At 41.1% G+C, this 22,525-nt stretch overlaps 1 protein-coding gene across 3 annotated transcripts in view; it reads right to left on the minus strand.

The window, feature by feature from the left end:
- FRY (FRY microtubule binding protein) overlaps positions 1 to 22,525 on the minus strand; it is a 329,088-nt gene that overhangs the window by 183,079 nt on the left and 123,484 nt on the right. For all 3 annotated transcript variants that reach the window (XM_065901750.1, XM_065901751.1, XM_065901752.1), the window contains exon 2: positions 22,042 to 22,241. In XM_065901750.1, the coding sequence (XP_065757822.1) occupies positions 22,042 to 22,241 (200 nt within the window). The remainder of the gene's footprint in view (positions 1 to 22,041; positions 22,242 to 22,525) is intronic.

Here is a 22,525-nt window from a genome sequence, read left to right on the forward strand (position 1 = left end):
CACCTGATGTGAAGAACTGACTCACTGAAAAAGACCCTGAATGCTGGGAAAGATTGAAGGCAGGAGAAAGGGATGACAGAGGATGAGACAGTTGGATGGCATCACCAACTCAAAGGACATGAATTTGTGTAAACTCCAGGAGTTGGTGATGGACAGGGAGGCCTGGCATGCTGCAGTCCATGGGGTCGAAAGGAGTCGGACACGACCGAGCAACTGAACTGAACTGACTGAAGTAGTTAACAGAAAATTTTCAGAGCTGAACTGCAGCTGGAATCTCTCTCCTTTACCAGAACACGGGACGGGGGGCAGTGATGAGCAGTGAGCTGGCCCTCTCAGAGAAGAGAATGCCGCTCAAGCATTTGAGCGGAACCACCACCCGCAGTGGCAGGCACCCTCCTCAGGCCGAACCAAAGAAAACGGGGTTCAAGACATCCTCATGTCCGACACGCTTTTTTTTTTCCATCAGATATTATTTGTGCCAACTTTGACCCAACCTTGAAAACAGACCTAAGGCGTAATCCCAAGAAGGTCCAGTTCAGAATATTGGCCATTTCTCCCACAGAAGTCTCTCCCTACTTGAGGGGCAATCAGGGATCCAGGGCTTGGAGTCACCTTGAAGATAACCTCTGTATCTTGATGCCTGAAGGGATCACTGAACTTCTAGTGGAAGACTCAGCCCTCAGTTCATCCGCAGGTAAAAATGAGCATTACTTCATGCCAACCTGACTAGCTTTCTACTAAGAATTCATGAGCACTAATTAAAACCATTCAGATCTAATGGAAGAAGGGGCTTCAGTTCAGTTCAGTTGCTCAGTTGTGACCAACTCTTTGTGACCCCATGGACTGCAGCACCCTAGGCCTCCCTGTCCATTTCCAACTCCTGGAGTTTACTCAGACTCATGTCTATTGAGTCAGTGATGCCATACAACCACCTCATCCTCTGTTGTCCCCTTCTCCTCCCGCCTTCAGTCTTTCCCAATATCAGGGTCTTTTCCAGTGAGTCAGTTCTTCTCATCAGGTGGCCAAAGGATTGAAGTTTCAGCTTCAGCATCAGTCCTTTCAATGAATATTCAGGACTGATTTCCTTTAGGATGGACTGGTTGGATCTCTTTGCAGTCCAAGGGACTCTCAAGAGTCTTCTCCAACAGCACAGTTCAAAAGCATCAATTCTTTGGCATTCGGCTTTCTTTGTAGTCCAACTCTCACATCCATACATGACTACTGGAAAAACCATGGCTAGACGGACCTTATTGGTAATGTCTCTGCCTTTTAATATGTTGTCTAGGTTGGTCATAACTTTTCTTCCAAGGAGCAAGAGTCTTTCAATTTCATGGCTGCAGTCAATTAAAAGACGCTTGCTCCTTGGAAGAAAAGAAGGGGCTTACAGGAACAGATAAAACTGGATTCTCCTTTCATTCTATTCAGTTACAGAATGGACTTCTTGAAACAAGACAATACATGCTGATTCTTACCCAGAATATTGAGAAAAATCCTGAGATCAAGAGAATAATAGAGAGTATCTCAAATCAGCTACCAGTACCAGCAAGTAATGTCGGCCCACTACAGTATTCTTGCCTGGAGAATCCCATGGACAGAGGAGCCTGATGGACTACATTCCATAGCATCCCAAAGAGTTGGACAGAACTGATCAACTAACACTTCCGCTTTTCACCAGCAAGTAAGATGCTGCCTGGTACCCTGGGATGTGAAATGAGAAGGTGGATTCAAATCTGGAGGAATATTTTGGCATTTGTTCTAAAAATTAAAAAACTCTTGAGAGAATCTGTCCTATTTGCAGCTGGCTTTGCACATTTCAGAGAGGCCAATTTCTCCATCAAACCTAACAGTTTCTAGGACAAATCCATTATTTGAACACTGGAAGGGAAATTTCAATTAAATTTGGCTACAAAGTTAATATTCATTTTAATTGAACAAAAGAGAAGCTCCCAAAGGCATTTTTTTTTTTTTAAACTACAGCAGCTACCAAGAAATTTAAGATGCTACCTTCTTTAATCTTTTTCTGGCTTACATTCTATTTTGTTGGTATTTTGAATTTTTCTGTCCCAACATATCCCAACTGTGCAGGGGCTTCCCAGGTGGCACAGTGGTAAAGAACCTGCCTGCCAATGCAGGAGACGTGGGTTCAATCCCTGTGTTGGGAAGATCCCTTGGAATAGGAAATGGCAGCCCACTCCAGTATTCTTGCCTGGAAAAGCCCATGGACAGAGGAACTTGGCAGGCTATAGTCCATGGGGTCACAAAGAGTCAGACATGACTGAGCACATACATACATCCCAACTGTGCATGCCACGTCCACTGAGTGGACATTCACAGGTGGATGCATCTTTCCCTGCCTCCTCTGGGACCTTGCCCCATCAGTCAGCTCCTTACTCCCCAAAGGTCAGTCTCCCTTGCCCTGCTCTCCTGGCTCTTGTGCTCACTTAGAACTTTTCATCTTAAAGGAGATCTTTCACCTCCGCCCCTGGCTACTGCTTTCTCTCTACTCCTTTCTCATCCTTAGTTCTCCAGTGAGTGGTCTATACTTTCAGTCTTCCTTTCCTCTCCAGCTCTTCCTTCAACCACCTGCAATCTGACCTTGTGTCACCACTAAAAACAGTGCCCCTACAAGCCCAGTGACTTCCCAAACAACAAATCTGGTGGCCATCTCTCAGCACTTTTCTTTTTGAAATTTTTGGCTGCAGCGAAACACTATTGATGATTCCTTTTTCTACCCAAATCCTTCCATCCCCCACTTTTTCTCCTCCGAATTCTTTAGATATCCTTTCTCTGTGTCCCTCACAGGCTGGTCTTTCTCCTCAAATGTTTACGTTAACCAGGGATGCTGCTGAGGATGTGAAATCAATCATGTTCTGATTTATCTTCTGATAAGACTACGGTTTTTCCAGTTGTCACATATGGATATGAGAGTTGGATCATAAAGAAAGTTGAGCGCCAAAGAATTGATGCTTTCAAATTATGATGCTGGAGAAGACTCTGCAAGGAGATCAAACCGGTCAATCCTAAAGGAAATCAACCCTGAATATTCACTGGAAGGACTGATGCTGAAGTTCCAATACTTTGGCCACCTGATGCAAAAAGCTGACTCACTGGAAAAGACTGAAAGCAAAAGGAGAAGAGGGCAGCAGCAGATGAGATGGTTCGATAGTATCACTGACTCAATGAATGTGAATTTGAGTTAACTCCGGGCGATAGTAGAAAACAGAGGAGTCTGGCATGCTGCAGTCCATGGTGTCACAAAGACTCGGACATGACTTAGCATCTGAACTCCACCACCACCACTACATCACAAACACACACACATACCCTCCTCAGATTAACCAAACCATCTCTTGTCAAAAAAAATTGTACCTGTAGTACAAGGTTCATTTACTTCACCACACTTTCCCTGATCACTCCTATAAGAAGTAACAGAGGTTTCACTCTTACATAGCTCCTTTGCTATTCTTTAGTCTTAAGCATCTAACAAAAGCCATCCTGGTTATTCTCATACATTTCCCTTTTCAAGTCGACTAGAGCTTAAACTTTGAAGTCAATCAAACCAGGATTTGAATCAGGATATTAAGCCCAATTACACCACCTTTGGTACATCTTACTACATCTCCCAAGTTCGGCTTTCTGACCAAAAAACTATGGAGGCTATGAGTACAGTGGTGAACAGCAAGGCTCCAGGAGATGGATGGTCTGTGCTGAGTCCCAGCCCCATCACGTACTATGTGACTTTTGACAAGTTGCTTCCTTGTATGTGAAGTGGGGCATGAGAGTACCTACTGATCCCATGATGTTAATGTGAAAATTAGGTGAGTTGATGTGATTCAAGTATTTAAGAACAGTGCCTGCAGTCAGGAGGTACTATACAGAAGGATGAATAATTATTATTATTGCCTACGTGCTAGGGTTAAGGTTAAAATTAGTGCATCTGACACATAACAGGAAAGCCCCAAAATGGTTGTTAATCTTGTAAAAACCTGTCTTATTCCTCTTTGTATAATGCATAGTCTTAAGTACAATCACTTGCACTTGGAAGTTAAAAAGCACTGTCTGTCTATCTGTAAGCTACTATCACAACATCTTATATAATATATATATTATATATATGTTATATAATATATATATCACAACATCTTATATAATATGCATTAGTATAATTGTTTACATGATCTGTGAAAATCAAGACTTGTGCTGATTACTCAAAAACACAAAAAACAAACTTATGGTCACCAAAACAAGAAGGGAGGAAGGGATAATAAAAGCTTGGAATTGGCAGATATACATTACTATATGTATTAAATAATGCAGATAAAAACACAAGGTAGACCCTGTAGAGCATATGGAACTATATTCAGTATCTTATAATAAGCTATAATGGGAAAGAATCTTAAAAAGAATAAGGAAGAAAAAAAAGACCTGCGTTGGTCAAAACTGTACTCAAACACTCTGTTTTGACCCAAAGACCATTTAAAGGTAACTAAGTATTAATAAGCACATTGGGGCTGGTGTTCGCTCAACTGTGTCCAACTCTTTACAGTCTATTCGTTAAATGGAATTCTACTCAACAATGAAGAGGAGTGAGTTACTGATGAATAATAAATGGATACTGCCTCAAATGTACTATGCTCAGTGAAAAGCAGGCACAAAAGAGTACACTGTATGTGGCTTCCATTTATATAAGTCTAGAAACTGGGAATTAACCTCCACATAGATCAATAGTTGCTCGAGGCCCCGGGGGTGGGGGTGGGGGTATGGGCCTGCACAGAGCCTCAGCAAACTCCTAAGGATTATGGAAACATTCTGTATCTGGATGGTGGCGATGCTGACATGGGTGTGAAAATTTGTCCAAATTCATCAAATCATAGATTTTAATCCCCTGTAGATTATTGTATATAAATTGTAATTTAATGATACTGACTTAAAGTAAACCTCTTCACTGAGTGAATAAGAAGAACCCTTCACCTGTCTGATAGGCATTTTATTTTCTTGGAGACCAAAGGGAGGAGGCAAGGCAATTCTGTTAAAAATCACCCGATAAAAAACAGTTCTGATAAAAAAAATAGCACAGAGAGTGCAAGGAATGCTGCCACATGGCCATTTGTGAATCAGAATTTGGCTTGACTCATGGGTAAGCATTTTCCTTCCTCTGAAGGTTCCACAGTCCATTAAGTATCTTGAATTTTGGTTTTACTCATGAGACAAAAGAGGCAATTTCATATGCAGTATCCTCATGATCATCATTATATAATGTTCATTACATACCCAGATTTTGTGCAGCCAATCAAAACTTCCCAGCTAAAACTGAAATGATCCAGTTACCTTAACTAAGAAAAAAAAAAAAGGTATGGTTTTCTGGTAAAATAAAAACTCTAGGAGGTAAAGATTTGGAAAAAAAGTAGATCAAAATCTACTTACTCTTTTAAAGTGCTATTAACCGGCAGTGCTCTGGAATTACTAGTGGATATTGTACAGCTTTGTGAATACTCACTGAATTGCACAAAATGATGAACTTCATGGTATGTGAAAGTGAACAGGAAAGTCGCTCAGTCGTGTCCGAATCTTTGTGACCCCATGGACTATAGCCCGCCAGGCTCCTCTATCTTATGGAATTCTCCAGGCAAGAATACTGGAGTGGGTAGCTGTTCCCTTCTCCAAGGGATCTTCCCAACCCAGGCATGGAACCCAGGTCCTCCCACATTGCAGGTGGATTCTTTACCACCTGAGCCACCAGAAAAGCCCAAGAATCCTGGAGTGGGTAGCCTTTCCCTTCTCCAGCGGATCTTCCCAGCCCATGAATTGAACCAGGGTCTCCTGCCTTGCAGGTGAATTCTTTACCAACTGAGCTACTAAGGAAGCCCTCATAGTACGTGAACACACCTCAGTTTTAAAAAAGCAATACTTATCTGTTAGGTCAAACAAAAAACTATTTAAAGATTTTATTACCTAACCTTCCACAAACTTCTATAACTACAACCTATGAACTGAGTAGAAATTCCTAAAATTTGAAAATACCGTCAAACAGAATGCTGACTTTTAAGAATCACTGAAGTTAGAAATATTAGATATACATGTAAATGGAAATAAAAAATACCTAATAATGTCTTCTTGTTAATGCATGACTCGTAGAATTTTAGCCAGTTAAAATTACTATGGTGCTGAAGACTGCCTCTGCCTAAAACTGTATCAATGACTTTCGGAAAAGTCAAAATGCAAAATGCTATGTGGAAACATAGTGATATTAGATCATAGTGATTGCAGGAATGGGCCTTCAATGTTTAATTATTATGTCACATTAATGAACTTACTTTTATTGGTATTTTCTGTCACTTTAAAAATGATGTATTTTCAAATGCTCTTTCATGTTAAAAACGATGTCTCTATAAGTAGTAAAAACTAAGCATACAATCAACGAGGCTAGACTGGAGATAACTTGAGGAACAACATTCCCCTGGTTTTGTATTCTCAAAAAGAAGAAACTTTGATCATGTTCTCATAGTCGCTGACCATAAAAATTATAGCCTCACTCATGAATGAATTGAACTGGATACTGTTAAGTTGAAATAAAAAGTGCTATGGTGCTCTTTTTTTAAAAATTACTTCATGATACTTTCCATATGGTTTACATGCTATAAGGTTCAATCGAACTTTTACTCTCATGGTATACTGAATTTCATTTCATGGCCAAAAAAAGCCCATTTAACAGTCACAAAAGAACAATTTTTCATTTGTATGAATCCAAGAATACTCCTAACAAGGCAAACAAACTTCAAGTTGAACAGTACACAGAAAAAAAGTGAGTTTGTGAGCTCATCGGAAAGATCACGTCATTTAGCAGCCCAATGCAACCTTTCAACAATTCTGTCTGGTTTCAGCTACTAATAGTATTTTGTTTCTGGCTTAGGGTGAGTTTTCAGATTCCTGGTGAAAGTCTTACTAGATTAAGTAAGGGGTGCCAGGTTGAGCTGCTTTGCTAAGAAAAAGCTATTTTAAAAGTTATATATTTATTTATAACTTGGAAAATAATCCAGTACTTTGTCAAGTGTAATATAAATATTTCTTATCTGACCTGAATTGTTTCTCAGTCTCCTTTAAGGACAGCATTACTTTAATTCTATCTCTATACTCAGTAGGAAAGTAAATCTAGAAATTATTTTTATTCTTTTCACATTTCCCTTATTAGGTTTGTTGAAGCAAGAGACTCTCTACTAAGAGAAGGTTGGCTAAAAACACTAGCTGGTTGTCCTTCTGGAAAGCTAACTTGAATCCACAGTGCAGAGAGATACTAAAGGTGCTCTTTCTCCTATTTGCACATCCTTAGATGACATATGTGTAACATCTGGTTGTCAGACTGGCATATACAACAGTGTAAAAAAGAAAACAACCCACCAATTTGCAAATTCTGATCATGATGAAATATTATCTTGAAATGTCAACACTGAGGTTAGTGACTGACTATCAGGCTTCCCTAGTGGCTCAGTTGGTAAAGAATCTGCCTGAAATGCAGGAGACCCACGTTCGATCTCTGGGTTGGGAAGATCCCCTGGAGAAGGGCATGGCAACAGACTCCAGTATTCTTGCCTGGAGAATTCCATGGGCGGAGGAGCCTAATGGGTTAATGTCCGGCAGTCGAAAGAGTTGGACACGACTGAGCGACTAACACTTCACTTCATCAGGCTTTAACATGACTAATTATAATAGTTTTCATGAAAATCCACCATATAAAGATCCTAATTTAATTAGAGACAGTAATTCTGTCCTTCAATTAGTATAGCAGGATTTCCTAATTCACAAATTCTTTAAATATTAAAAAAAAAAAAAAAGTTCCTGATGAAAGGATCTGATATCTTCTGACATCTTGACATCAGCAGATAACTGAGGTATCTGAAAAGGTGAAACAAGACTACAGCAGAATGTTCAATCTATATACAGGCCAGAGGCACCAAAACAAACAAAAAAAGAGCTCTTTTATAACTACAAATAGACTACAGAACAACCTCGGTCTCTTGGCTCTTGTCAGATCTGGTCTGAAATCCTAAGAGGAGGTTGGGTGAGTGTGCATTTCACTTACAAGAGGCTATGCTTCCTCACAGCCACAATCAGACTCCTTAAAACTACTAGCCCCCGTCTCGCACTTGGTTTGTTGGTGGTAGGTCACCTGTGTCAGTGTTCCAGCACAGGGTCCTGCTTGGTTTGGGGTTAACTGGAGAGCTGGGCTGTTGCCAGTTGTGACAGCAGGTAGAGGAGGAGCTGAGAGCCTGAGACGCAGGGCCAAGAAACAAAGGTGTGTCAGCAGGCAGGGCTGCCTGAATCTAGAACCACAGTCACACGCGGGAATGCAGTCGAAAACTACTTGCTCGGCCTTTCCACATCTGTGCCAGCTCACTGTGACTGCTGTCCCTATAGGCTTGATGTTAAGGCATGACACATTCACTAGAGGCTGGTGGTGAGGGTGCAACCAAGAGTGGCATCCTGGATTCTTTAAACACTTGCACACCAAAACGCTCTTCTGTGTTATTTCTAGTTTATTTGTTGTTGTTCAGTTGCTAAGTTGCGTCCAACTCTTTGTGACCCCATGGACTGTAGCCCATCAGGCTCCTCTGTCCATGGGATTTCCCAGGCAAGAATACTGGACAGGGTTGTCACTTCCTTCTCCAGGGGAATCTTCCCCACCCAAGGATCAAACCATGCCTCCTGCATTGGCAGGTGGATTTTTTTTTTTTCACCACTGAGCCACCAGGGAAGCCCCATAGTTTATTTTTAGTCTTATATTATAATAGAAATCAAATATGGTAGTCTGTACAGATGTGAGAGTTGGACCATAAAGAAGGCTAAGCGTCAGCAAATTGATGCTTTCGAACTATGGTGCTGCAGAAGACTCTTGAGAGTCCCTTGAACAGCAGGGAGATCAAACCAGTCAATCCTAAAGGAAATCAACTCTGAATATTCATTGGAAGGAATGATGCTGAAGCTCCAAAACTTTGGCCACCTAATGGGAAGAGTCAACTCATTGGAAAAGAGTGATGCTGGGAAACACTGAGGGCAGGAGAAGGCAGCGACAGAGGATGAGATGGTTGGATGGCATCACCGACTCAATGGACATGGAGTTTCAACAAACTCTGGGAGACAGTGAGGGACAAGGAAGCCTGGAGTGCTGCAGTCCATGGGGTTGCAAAGAGTTGGACATGACTGAGCGACTTCACTTTCACTTTTCACTTTCATGCATTGGAGAAGGAAACGGCAACCCACTCCAGTGTTCTTGCCTGGAGAATCCCAGGGACAGGGGAGCCTGGTGGGCTGCCGTCTATGGGGTTGCACAGAGTCAGACATGACTGAAGCGACTTAGCAGCAGCAGCAGCAAGCAACTGAACAACAGAAATTCCCTGACTTGTGTCACTTATGTTAGCAAACTAGCTGTGCTTAGTTGCTCAGTCATGTCCGATTCTTTGGAACCCCATGGACTATAGCCTGCCAGGCTCCCCTGTCCCTAGGGATTACCTAGGCAAAAACACTGGAGTGGGTTGCCATACCCTCCTCCAGGTGATCTTCTTGACCCAGGGATCGAATCCAGGTCTCCAGTATTGCAGGCAGATTCTTTACCATCTGAGACAGCAGTGAAAGTAACAAGTAAGATCCCGTCATGTGATTATTAAGACTCCCTCCCTGCATCCCTCAGTTAGCATCTCTATGACTGTCTGTCACCCCTCACCTATGTTCTAAGTTCAATACAGGGATACTATTTCCTCCATTAACTGTTTTGGGAGCAGAGGCTATCAAGACTTGAGCAATTCCAAAAATAAAAGCTTCCCAATGTCACACGGACTTTCATCCTAAAAGTGTTTTTAAATATCAGAATGTTACAGGAAGATGAGCTCTGCTCAGTTCTAGGCTCTGATGAAGGACAAGATGAATGGGGTGTGTTCTCTGAGATGATGCAGATCTTTTCCTCTTTCCAGGTTTCAATTAGAGAATAAATCACTTGCTTTCTAAGTCTTAGGTGAGTCAGAATTTCTTCTTCTTCCTATTGGTATTTCATGCTGATAGACCGTAGATCCAGATGAAAGCTCTGCTCAGTACCTGGTTTAGCTTCACTGCAGCTCCTGGTGAAGACAATGGTGACTTTAACCTGAGTGGATGCACTGGGATGTGACTTATTCACTCAGACATGTGGAGACTTAATGCTTACATTTGTTATGTACATCAGAGGAAAAACTAGGCTTGATTGTGAACATTTCATAAAAGAAAAAACCATGATGAATCACAGTTAAGTGACTTTGTTGGAAGCACAGGCTGGTAGCAGAGCTCTGATGAAAAACCAAGTTTCCTGTGTATTGGGCAAATTATAGGAAGGAGGGTGGACAGAACAGGCAGTCTGAGAAGTGTGGTTGAAGATTCTTGAAGGTGCACACTTCTGGTTATTACATACGTAAGTTCTGAGTACGTAACGTACAGCAAAGTGACTATAGTTGACAATACTGAGTTGCATGTTTGAAAGTTGTGAAGAGAGTAAATCTCAAGAATTCTCAGGCTTCCCTGGTGATTAAGTGGTAAAGAGTCTGACTGGCAATGCAGGAGACACGGGTTCTGTCTCTGGTCCAGGAAGATCACACATGCCTTGGGGCAACTAAGCCTATACGCCACAACTACTGAGCCTGTGCTCGAGAGCCCGGGAACCACAACTGTGGAAGCCCAGGCGCCCCGGGGCCTGTGCTCTGCAACAGGAGAAGCCACCCCAAAGAGAAGCCACCCCAATGAGAAGCCACCCCAAAGAGAAGCCCGAGCACTGCGACTAGACCGTAGTCCCTGCTCTTTCCAACTAAAGAAAAGCCCAGGCAGCAACAAAGACCCGCTACAGCCAAAAATAAATAATTTCAAAAAGTTCCTTTAAAATAGGATTACATTAAAAACTTCTCATCACACACACACACACAAATGTAACCATGTAAGGTGATGGTTCAGTCACTAAGTCGTGTCTGACTCTTGTGACCCATGGACTGTAGCCTGCCAGGCTCCTCTGTCCATGGGATTCTCCAGGCAAGAATACTGGAGTGGGTTGCCACTTCCTTCTCCAGGGGATCTCCCTAACCCAGGAATTGAACCCAGGTCTCCTGCACTGCAGGCAGATTCTTTTTTTTTTTTTTTTTTTGCAGGCAGATTCTTTACTAACTGAGCTATGAGGGAAGCCCATGTAAGGTGATGGATGTTGACTAAAGTTATTGTGGTGATCATTTTATAAGATATATATGACATTGCTATGCTGTACATCTGAAACCAATACAATGTCACATATCAATTTTATCTCAATAAAACAGGAAAAATCAGTTTGATTAGATGACTGTTAAAATTTTTTCTTCTGAGGTTTTCATCAAATTTAAATATATGAATGAGAGAAAGGAAAGTTCTTCAGATTTTCCGAACATGTTTTACTTAGTTGAGTAATCCAGCTTTTACTTTTTGGGACATTGGCTTCCCAACACTACAGTGTTCCTACTTGTCTCCCAGATCCCTACCCTCAAGACGCTGTGAAATTTCCTCTTGGAAAGCCTTGGAAAACCATTCTACGTAGACGCACTTCAAATCCCTGGTTTCATTTCCTAAGTCCTCACAAGCTATACCCGCATAAACCTCAAGTATTGATATTTTGCTGGCTCCAAGGTGAGAGAGCAGGGGTGTTGCCTTGTCGCATAAACTTTTGTTTGTTTGCCTCTGTCACCTCTCAGAGCTTAAGTCCCTAAAGAATCCACACCAGGTCTGCCCAAGCCAGCTTTGGCTTTGCCTTTCTCGTGGCCAAGGTGGAGTTCAGAACCACCACCCTGACAATACCAGCGCTGGGCAACAGCAGGCAGCCACCCCCTGCTCAAGCCTCCACTCCTGAACAACACAGACAGGAAGCACCAGGATGACCTCCAGAGACACACACTAGGGGATTTACTTAGTTGATACCAGTTTCTAGGCGACCATGAGAATCACAGTGATGGTGATAACGCAGCATCTGGCAGGTGCTAAGAATCATGTCAGAGCTCCACCTATTGCCCTGACTTCTCTCGTCCACCCATGAGCTAGACTCTTGCACATGAGAAAAAAAGGAGAGGGACTGACTGGCCTTCCAACACTATTAGATCAGTCTGAATGAAAAGCTGCTTTGTTTTTGGTCTTATCTCTTCTCGCCCACTAAATCTCCAAGGTCAAGATTATTGGGACTCATGAATTTTGAAAAGCTGGAGTGTCTTGATTTTTTGGAAAAGAGTTTATTGAGAAGGTAATTGCCTGTGACTCCTAGTGACAGATGCTATATAAATGGAGAGACGCAGAGATAATGAGAGCATATATTCTGAGGCTTAGTCTGACCGCTAAGAGTCAACTTGACTCTCCTCTCCACACACTGCTTGGGTGAAGTGGGAGCAGGTGACCGTATCAGTGAATAATGAGGTGTCCTTAGATGGCCCAAGGCAGAAGGCTAAGAATTAACGTCTCTTGTACTCGGCAGACTGTAGGGCTTTCATCTGCTGAGGGGTACAAAGGACAGAACAAAATCCAGTATTATCAATTCAGAGGTTAGCAAGATGACCCTGAGAAACATACAGGATCCTACATTCTTTTTGAGTTACCATATTAATATTTTTTCACCCATTCATCTATCCACTCCTTTTATTCATATACTTACTCATTTAAACAAAACACTTACTGTCTACTGTGTTTAATGGAGACTTTCTAGACATGGGGATATACATGTATTTGTATGTGTGCATGTGTAGATAAGACACAGTAAGTAATGCCTGTAAGGAACTTAAAGGCTACTAAAGTGTGTCTTTTTTCATTTCTTTCTTTTTTTGGCCACTCCCTATGGCTTGTGAGAACTTAGTTCCCCAAGCAGGGATTCAACCTGGACCCTCAGCAGTGAAAGCAGTCCTAACTGTTGGTCCTTCAGTGAATTCCTAAAGTGCTTCTTCAACTTAAAACAGAAATTCTATATCCTTCACCCCTACTCATCATAAAAAAATAAATTTGATACCAAGGTCTGGTAGATATACACACAACTGAAAGTTTCATAAAACAACATGCACTCTTAAAACCTATAATGTTCTGACATTTTCTATTCTAGTCTATTCTAATACTCTTATTTAATGAAGCCAGTTTGCCTGAGATAATGGTACAGTGATTCAGATAGAGATTTACAGGTACGTTTACCCACATCTGTATAACTGTGTGGAGTCAGGGAAGAAATCAAATAACCTTTCCAGATGATGAGGTATTTAAGATGGGCCTTAAAAGAGGAAGGCAGGATGAAGAGCTGAGGGCATTCCAGGAAGGGGGGCCAGTGGACTATATACACAGTGACAGGCAAGCACAGAACTGAAACACAGGGGATAAAGATGGACATAAAGGCCATAACACAGGACATAAAGGACATAAAGATGCACAGGTGAAGAAAGACAGGCTGAAGTCAAATCAAGGAGCAAAAGGGTGTGAAACGAAGGTTTTAAATAAGAGAATGAAAGGGACAGGCTTGTATTTAGGGAAAACTCATCAGGAAGGACCAGAAGAGGAAGACTTAGTGACAGTCCCCTCAATTCAGTTCAGTTCAGTCACTCTGCTGCTGCTGCTGCTAAGTCGCTTCAGTCGTGTCCGACTCTGCGTGACTTCATAGATGGTAGCCCACCAGGCTCCCCTATCCCTGGGATTCTCCAGGCAAGAACACTGGAATGGGTTGCCATTTCCACCTCCAATGCATGAAAGTGAAAAGTGAAAGTGAAGTCGCTCAGCTGTGTCCAACTCTTTGCGACCTCACGGACTGACTGCAGCACGCCAGGCTTCCCTGTCCATCACCAGCTCCCGGAGCTTGCTCAAACTCATGTCCTTCGAGTCGGTGATGACATCCAACCATCTCATCCTCTGTCGTTCCTGTCTCCTCCTGTCTTTAATCTTTCCCAGCATCAGGCTTTTTTCCAATGAGTCAGTTCTTCGCATCAGGTGGCCAAAGAATTGGAGTTTCAGCTTCAGCCTCAGTCCTTCCAATGAATATTCAGGACTGATTTCCTTTAGGATGGACTGGTTGGATCTCCTTGCAGTCCAAGGGACTCTCAAGAGTCTTCTACAACACCACAGTTCAAAAGCATCAATTTTTCGGCACTTAGCTTTCTTTATAGTCCAATTCTCACATCCATACATGACTACTAGAAAAACCATAGCTTTGACTAGACAATTCCCTCACTCTTCCTTTTATTCATCTTGGGGTCACCCCATCTTGCCATGGGAATATCTGCTTGTACAGGAAGCTCACAATACAAAGACCCATCCTGTCCTTATCTGCATGAAAGGCAAACCAAGAATTCCATAGAGGGCTCTGGTAGGATAATAGGCCAAGATAATACAGAAGTTCACAGGCTGTAAACACTTGAAAATGGTGAGTGGAATATAGGACTTTTTTAAGTGAAGAAATGAGTTCACAAGAAAGGAAAAGGGAAATGAAAAGCAGAAAGATAGGAGGTGATGCAGTGGATACACAGGGGGAGAACTACTGGTCTCATTAGGCTGGAAGCTTTCTGTTGCTGTCCACTTGGGGACAGGAAACTAAGCTGTGAACCTTGAGAGGTGGGGCACTGGAGATAAGATGCCCACATAAAGTGTGGTCCTAAACAGTGGTCCTGAACAGTGGATGAGCTACAAATCTATGTCCCGGCACAAGATGATGAAAAGATATTCCAATGGCCCCTGCCTCAGTTCTAGGTAAAAACAACACAATCCTCCCCAAGAATTTTAAACCACAGTCTAAAGTCTTGAAAGAGTTTGGAGCTTATATTTGTATCACCTTCCAGGTGCAGAAATTCCCAAACCAAGAAATTAATATAATATTTGGCCCAAGACAGTGAAGATTCTGGGGCTAACCTAAGAGAGGACACAAACAAAAATGCATGTTTAAGGTGATCAAAGACACAAAATAGAAGTTCTAAACATAAGAAATCCCTCAAATTAACAAAATCCTCACCTAAATAGATTTTAAAACATACTTCTAGAAAGAAAACACTATATCACCAAAATTATAACTCTCATTGGACACATTATACAGCAGATTAGACACTGCCCAAGAGTTGTCATGGTTTAGCTGCTAAGTCATGTCTGACTCTTTGGTGACCCTATGGACTGTAGCCCATCAGGCTCCTCTGTCCATGAAATTTCTCAAGCAAGAATATTGGAGTGGATTACCATTTCCTTCTCCAGAGTATCTTCTCGACCCAGGGATTGAACCTGTGTCTCTTGCATTAACAGGTGGATTCTTTACCACTGGGCCACCAGGGAAGCCCTATAGCCCAAGAGAGGATTAATAAATTGAAGATTAGACCTGAGGAATTGACTCAGAATATAGCAGCAAGATAGAGGGGTAGAAATAATTAAAGAATGGTAAAAAGACAGGTAATAGAGCAATGTATATCTAACATAAATGCCAGAAAAAAGAGGAAAAGTGGAGACGTGGTAATCTTCAAATAATTAATAGCTAAGAATTTTTCAAAACTGATGAAAAACATGAACCTTCAATTTAAGAAGCATCAGATTCTCAAACAGGAAAATAGAAATAAATCCACATCTCAACACAGAGTGTGGTGAAACTGCAGAAAGCTATAGACAAAGCAAAAAAAAAAAAACCATAAAAACAGACAGAGAAAAAAGTAAATAATCCACAAACAAATAGCAAATCAACCAGACTGTTCAACAGCAGTGCTAGAGGCAACATGGTGAAACTTATCAGCAAAAGTCTGGAAGGAGAATAAATGTGAAACTAGAATTCTATTCTCAGCTGAAATATCACTGATAATTCGGGGAAATCCGAGCATCTGAGATAAACTAAACCAAGTGATTTACCCCCCACTGATTATAACTTAAATAACTATAAAAAGATATACTTGGGAAAAATAAATTTTAAACCAGAGGAAAGGAGCAGGAGGCAAGAGGGATAGCATCTGTTTCTCTGTTTTGAGATAAAAGTATAAAAAAGTTACAGATGACCCAATTGACCTTGTTTAAAACACTGCTTGGGAAAAGTAAAATAATAGGGAGACCAGCCAGGAGCAAATACTATCAAATGACCTCATAAAGCAACAGAAATTGAGTAAAATTATTGACTTATCCATAAATATTAATGAATATGACCTGAGCATCTTTTAGGTATGAAGAACAATATTGCTAAACTGGTGAAACATCTTTAACAAGAAAAAAATCTAATATTTTATCTTGGTAGAACATCTTTGTTTCCCGTCCTTTTCCCCCCATTTAAGTTAGCTATCTGGACATCAGTAATTCATAAGTACAACTTTAATTTAACATTGTATATAACTGATCTCATGCAGTGTAACTGATGTGGAATTCTGAAGGTTTCTTTTAAAAAGAAAACTGAGAAATACAGATTCCTGAGTAGCCCCATAAACAATAAATCAATACTTACAAATTTTTAAAAACTATCTTTGCTACTCCCATACAAGTTTTAATTATATTAGAGATAAGACAATACAACTTTGTGATATGATACAAGTCCACATGAATCCAGGCTTTTAAAGGATTCAACAACTTTCTAAATAAAATCAACTTCTGTAAGAGAAATACTGAAAGTGAAAGTGAAATCGCTCAGTCGTGTCCGACTCTTTGCGACCCCGTGGACTGGTAGTCTACCAGGCTTCTCCATCCATGGGATTTTCCAAGCAAGGATACTGGAGTGGGTTGCCATTTCCTTCTCCAGAGGATCTTTCTGATCCAGGGATCAAACCCGGGTCTCCCGCATGGCAGGCAGATGCTTTAACCTCTGAGCCACCAGGATACTAGGGGACATTTATTCAGAATTGACTTTAAACATATTACACATATATCAAAAATAACTCCTCTTCTTGCTAGGGCTCTAGAACAAAACGCCAAACACACATTTACATTAGACTCAGGTACAAGCCACAGCATCTACTCACATTTATTGTCCAATAAGTAAACAAATTCAAGGGCAAAAATTACTAAGCACTTTTCAACAGACAAGAGAAGGAAATGGCACAGAAGCTTACACCTCTGCCAAAAAATACAAGAGGAATAGTCTCGTTTTATAAAAAGCAACAATACTGAAAATTGATTGAATACATTTCTTTAGCTAAAAACACAATGTCCATTTACTTGACCATCAGCATCTGGTAAACTCTTTCACCCTGGGCACACAATGAAGATTTGCTGATGAAGACAGCGTACACTTTTTTTTTTCATTTTTCTTGTTTGGGGACCTTTAAGTTGTCTCAGAGAAAGGAACAGAAATGTCTACCTCTAATTAAAAGAACGCTGTGAAACATGTTAGCTTCTCAGACATAATGTTTACTCCAAGAAGAAAAATGCTATGCAAACACATTCCAAACGAAGTAAACTAAAGATGAAAAAGTTAAACCCAATCTAATCTACTTCCTGAATCCTTAAACAACAGTACCTAAACTATTATTTTAGAATCAGGGATGTTCACAGTCCAGCCTTCTAAGCGCCTCTATTCAACTACCATACAACATCCTTGTGCCTCACGCTAAGTCGTTTCAGTCGTGTCTGGCTCTTTGCAACCCCATGGACTGTACCTGCCAGCCTCCTCTGTCCATGGGATTCTCCAAGCAAGAATACTGGAGTGGGTTGCCATTTCCTACTCCAACCCAGGGATCGAACCCAGGTCTCTTATGTCTCCTGCATTAGCAGGCAGGTACTTTACCACTAGCGCCATTTGGGAAGGTATAACTTACTAGTTTCTTGAAAAAATCTACCATGATACACAAGTTCAGAGAGCCCTGATGTGTTTTGGCATGTTTCCACTGCCATTGACTAAAAGGATTCTTCCCTGTGCTTTTCCACTCTCTCCTTAAACTCTTCTGGGATCTTTGGAGCCCAGGTAGCTCCCCACCTCCCCATCTTGAGGAGGTGGCCTGGCTCCCCCCCACACCTCCCAAGAAGCTCAGAGGTTTCCAGGGATCAGCACTGTTTCGAGCAATGGGAATGAAGGTGCGTGATTCTTTGGACCCCATTTATAGGAAAGCCCTCTGTTGCTTTAAGTAATACTTAAGTCTCTTAAGTAAAGATACCATAGAAGGTATCTTCCTATGAAAATGCCCACGCAAAGACTAGCAGAGTGTAGAATGGTTCTGAGGTGGGCTCTGAAGAGACCCAGCTTGAATTCAAATAAAAACTGTGTGACCTTGGATGATCACTTTTGCCTCTCTGTGCCAGCTTTCCCCATCTATAAACAGGTGCATAAATACTCTCTACCTAAGGTCACTGTGAAGATTAAAGGATATATAGTATGTTAAGTACAGTGCTTGGCACATAGTTAAGTGCTCCAGAAATATCACCTATTATTAGTAGTAAAAGCACTAGAAACACAAACACACAGGTGAATGGGAAAAAGCTAGAGTACTAAGCTTCATACTAGGTTTCATTTATTATAATTGATTTAAACTGTAAAACCAAGAAAACATTTTCCTTAATAGAAAGTTGGAATTCATTGATCTAATAAAAACATTTAAAGGCAAAGTTTCTAATGTTTGGGTTACAAATATTCAAAACATTTCAATATCCTTGAATTTTGAGTCCCAAATGTTAAACTGTGATTCTTATAAAGGTTACTATTATTATTATTTGGTAAGAATTTTTGTTTTTATTTTTTAGCTGCCTCACAAGGCATGTATGATCTAAGTTTCCTGACCAGAGATTGAACCCACCCACACCCCATGCACTGGAAGCTCAGAGTCTTCACCACTGGACTGCCAGGGAAGTCCCTAATAAAGATCATTTTGAACAGATGATGCTGAGTATCATAAGTTACGTAGTTTTCAAGAGACTTAGGCTATAGGCTCCTACAGTCCATAGGGTTGCAAAGAGTCAGACACAACTGAAGCGACTGAGCACGCACGGGCTATGGGCTCAAAGTTACATTTAATTGTTTTAAGCTATGATGCCTTCAAGCCAGCCTCAGACCTCTTCTGTCCCAGTCTCTTCACAGGAGGTACAAAGCCAGCTTCACAGACAGAACTGCGTCACTCTGAACTCCTTTCCTTTCTCTTATTGTGAGTGGCCCGCCAAGGTCAGGAGACAAGTAATCTGAATCTTCCAACTGAACTTTCTTCCTTTCCATTATCCTTTTGAGATTTAGCACTCTGTCTTTAGAGCTCTTGTTAAAGTAATTAACATAAGGCTGAAGCACAAGCCTTATTTTGCAGCAGAATCATTTGCAAAGAAGATATTGACTACTGACTTGAAGGGCATTATTCATCTAAGAAAGGGACTGTAGGTAACCGAATCAACAATTTCCTGTCTTCCATTTTCAGGTAACAGAATGGTACTTATAACCGACTCAAAAAACTTCCTTGGATACTATGTGACGGAGACCATCTGTCTATTTGTTCTCAGACTAGGAGCTCAGGCAATCCCTTGAAGAAAGATAATTTTTTTTTTTTTTTTTACTTTAAAGATAGGACAAAAGATTTTGACTAAAGTACCCAGACACAGCAGAGACTATGAAAAGAACTTTTCTACAATTTTAATACTTCTTAATGTTAAATTCTTATCTGTCCTAAACCCAGTGGTGAAGTGTGCTGCTGAATTCTATCTGCTAATTATTTTAAGGTCCTTGATCCTCAATTATGTTCTTAAATCAGGAAATGTGAATATTATTTTTTAAAACTAGGGACAGAGGTTCATGACACTGTACAAGAGGAAGGGATCAAGACCATCCCCAACGAGAAGAAATGCAAAAAGGCAAGATGGTTGTCCGATGAGGCCTTACAAATATCTGTGAATAGAAGAGAAGTGAAAGGCAAAGGAGAAAAGGAAAGATATACCCATTTGAGTGCAGAGTTCCAAAGAACAGCAAGGAGAGATAAGAAAGCCTTCCTCAGGGATCAATGCAAAGAAATAGGGGGAAACAATAGAATGTGAAAGTCTAGAGAGCTCTTCAAGAAAATTAGAGAAACCAAGGAAATATTTTATGCAAAGATGGGCTCGATAAAGGACAGAAATGATATGGACCTAACAGAAGCAGAAGATATTAAGACAAGGTGGTAAGAATACACAGAACTATACAAAAAAGATCTTCACAACCCAGATAATCATGATGACGTGATCACCCACCTAGAGTCAGACATCCTGGAATGTGAAGTCAAGTGGGCTTTAGGAAGCATCACTTCAAACAAAGCTAGTGGAGGTGATGGAATTCCAGTTGAGCTATTTCAATTCCTAAAAGATGATGCTGTGAAAGTGCTGCACTTAATATGCCAGCAAATTTGGAAAACTCAACAGTGGCTACTGGACTGGAAAAGGTCAGTTTTCATTCCAATCCCAAAGAAAGGCAATGCCAAAGAATGCTCAAACTACCGCACAATTGCACTCATCTTACACGCTAGTAAAGTAATGCTCAAAATTCTCCAAGCCAGGCTTCAACAGTACGTGAACCATGAACTTCCAGATGTTCAAGATGGATTTGGAAAAGGTAGAGGAACCAGAGATCAAATTGCCAACATCCAGTGGATCATTAAAAAAGCAAGAGAGTTCCAGAAAAACATCTACTTCTGCTTTATTGACTATGCCAAAGCCTTTGACTGTGTGGACCACAACAAACTCTGGAAAATTCTTAAAGAAATGGGGATACCAGACCACCTGACCTGCCTCTTGAGAAGTCTGTCTGCAGGTTAGGAAGCAACAGTTAAAACTGGACATGGAACAATGGACTGGTTCCAAATAGGCAAAGGAGTATGTCAAGGCTATATATTGTCACCCTGCTTATTTAACTTATATGCAGAGTACATCATGAGAAAAGTTGGGCTAGAGGAAGCACAAGCTGGAATCAAGATTGTCAGAAGAAGTATTAATAACCTCAGATATGCAGATGACACCACTCTTATGGCAGAAAGCAAAGAAGAACTAAAGAGCCTCTTGATGGAAGTGAAAGAGGAGAGTGAAAAAGTTGGCTTAAAATTCAACACTCAGAAAACTAAGATCATGGCATCTGGTCCCATCACCTCATGGCAAATAGATGGGGAAACAGTGGAATCAGTGACAGACTTTATTTTGGGGGACTCCAAAATCACTGCAGATGGTAATTGCAGCCATGAAATTATAAGACATTTGCCCCTTGGAAGAAAAGTTATGACCAACCTAGACAGCATATTTAAAAGCAGAGACATTACTTTGCTGACAAAGGTCCATCTAGTCAAAGCTATGGTTTTTTCAGAAGTCATGTATGGATGTGAGATTTGGACTATAAAGAAAGCAGAGTGCTGAAGAATCAATGCTTTTGAACTGTGGTGTTGGAGAAGACTCTTGAGAGTACCTTGGACTGCAAGGAGATCCAACCAATCCATCCTAAAGGAAATCAGTCCTGAATATTCATTGGGAGGACTGATGCTGAAGCTGAACTCTAACACTTTGGCCATCTGATCGGAAGAACTGACTCATTTGAAAAGACCCTGATGCTGGGAAAGATTGAAGGCAGGAGGAGAAGGGGACGACAGAGGATGAGATGGTTGGATGGCATCACCGACTCAATGGACGTGAGTTTGAGTAAACTCTGGGAGTTGGTAATGGACAGAGAGGCCTGGTGTGCTGCAGTCCATGGGGTTGCAAATAGTCGGATACGACTGACCATCTGAACTGACTGAAAAATTACCTATGGTATCAAAAAGGGCTTCCCAAGTGGCGCAGTGGTTAAAGAATCCGCCTACTAAAAAAAAAAAAAAAAAAAAGAATCCGCCTACTGATACAGGAGACACAGGTTCAATCCCTGGGTCAGGAAGAACCCCTGGCAGAGGAAATGGTAACCTTCTTCAACATTCTTGCCTGAAAAACCCCATGGACAGAGGAACCTGGGAGGTTACAGTCCATGGGGTCGCAAAGAGTTGAATATGACTGAGTACACACACACACGATGTCAAAAAACAAACTAGGGGAAAAGCCATCCATCCTTCATCCCTTCCTAGAGCTGTAAAATCTATACTCAGCATCAAGAAGGACTGAAAAAGACACAAGCCTTCTGTGTTTACTCACCAGGGGTTCTGCCATAATGATGCGAATCTTGCGCTCAGCCTGGGTGGTGAAGTTGACAAATAAACTCTTGAGGACATATTCCCCAGGTTTGCTGTCTGGGTCCACATTGATGGGTAACATGGTTGGGGGCCCTTTCTCCTTTTGTGTACCAGAAACAGGTGGAACTGGAGGCTTGATATAACCGTTGCCAACTGGAGAAGCTGAAAAATAGAATGGATATTCTGACCGACTGAAAATAAATCATCAATACATAAAGATATGAATCACATGAAGAATGCTGTAGGCAATATTATAACCTGGTCTTACAGTGTCACAATTTAATTATTTTGATGACACAAGTGTGCATTATGTCATATTTGAATACATCAAAATACTACTGGTTACTATACTTAGGTAAATCATGTTACAAGGACATAATACAGCTGATAAATCCTAAGACATTTAGGCTGTTTTTAGCTTCTTTTTTATGTTCCAGAAAAATGGT

The sequence above is a fragment of the Muntiacus reevesi genome, chromosome 11, assembly GCF_963930625.1.
Source record: "Muntiacus reevesi chromosome 11, mMunRee1.1, whole genome shotgun sequence".
In the NCBI taxonomy this organism is placed as follows: Eukaryota; Metazoa; Chordata; class Mammalia; order Artiodactyla; family Cervidae; genus Muntiacus; species Muntiacus reevesi.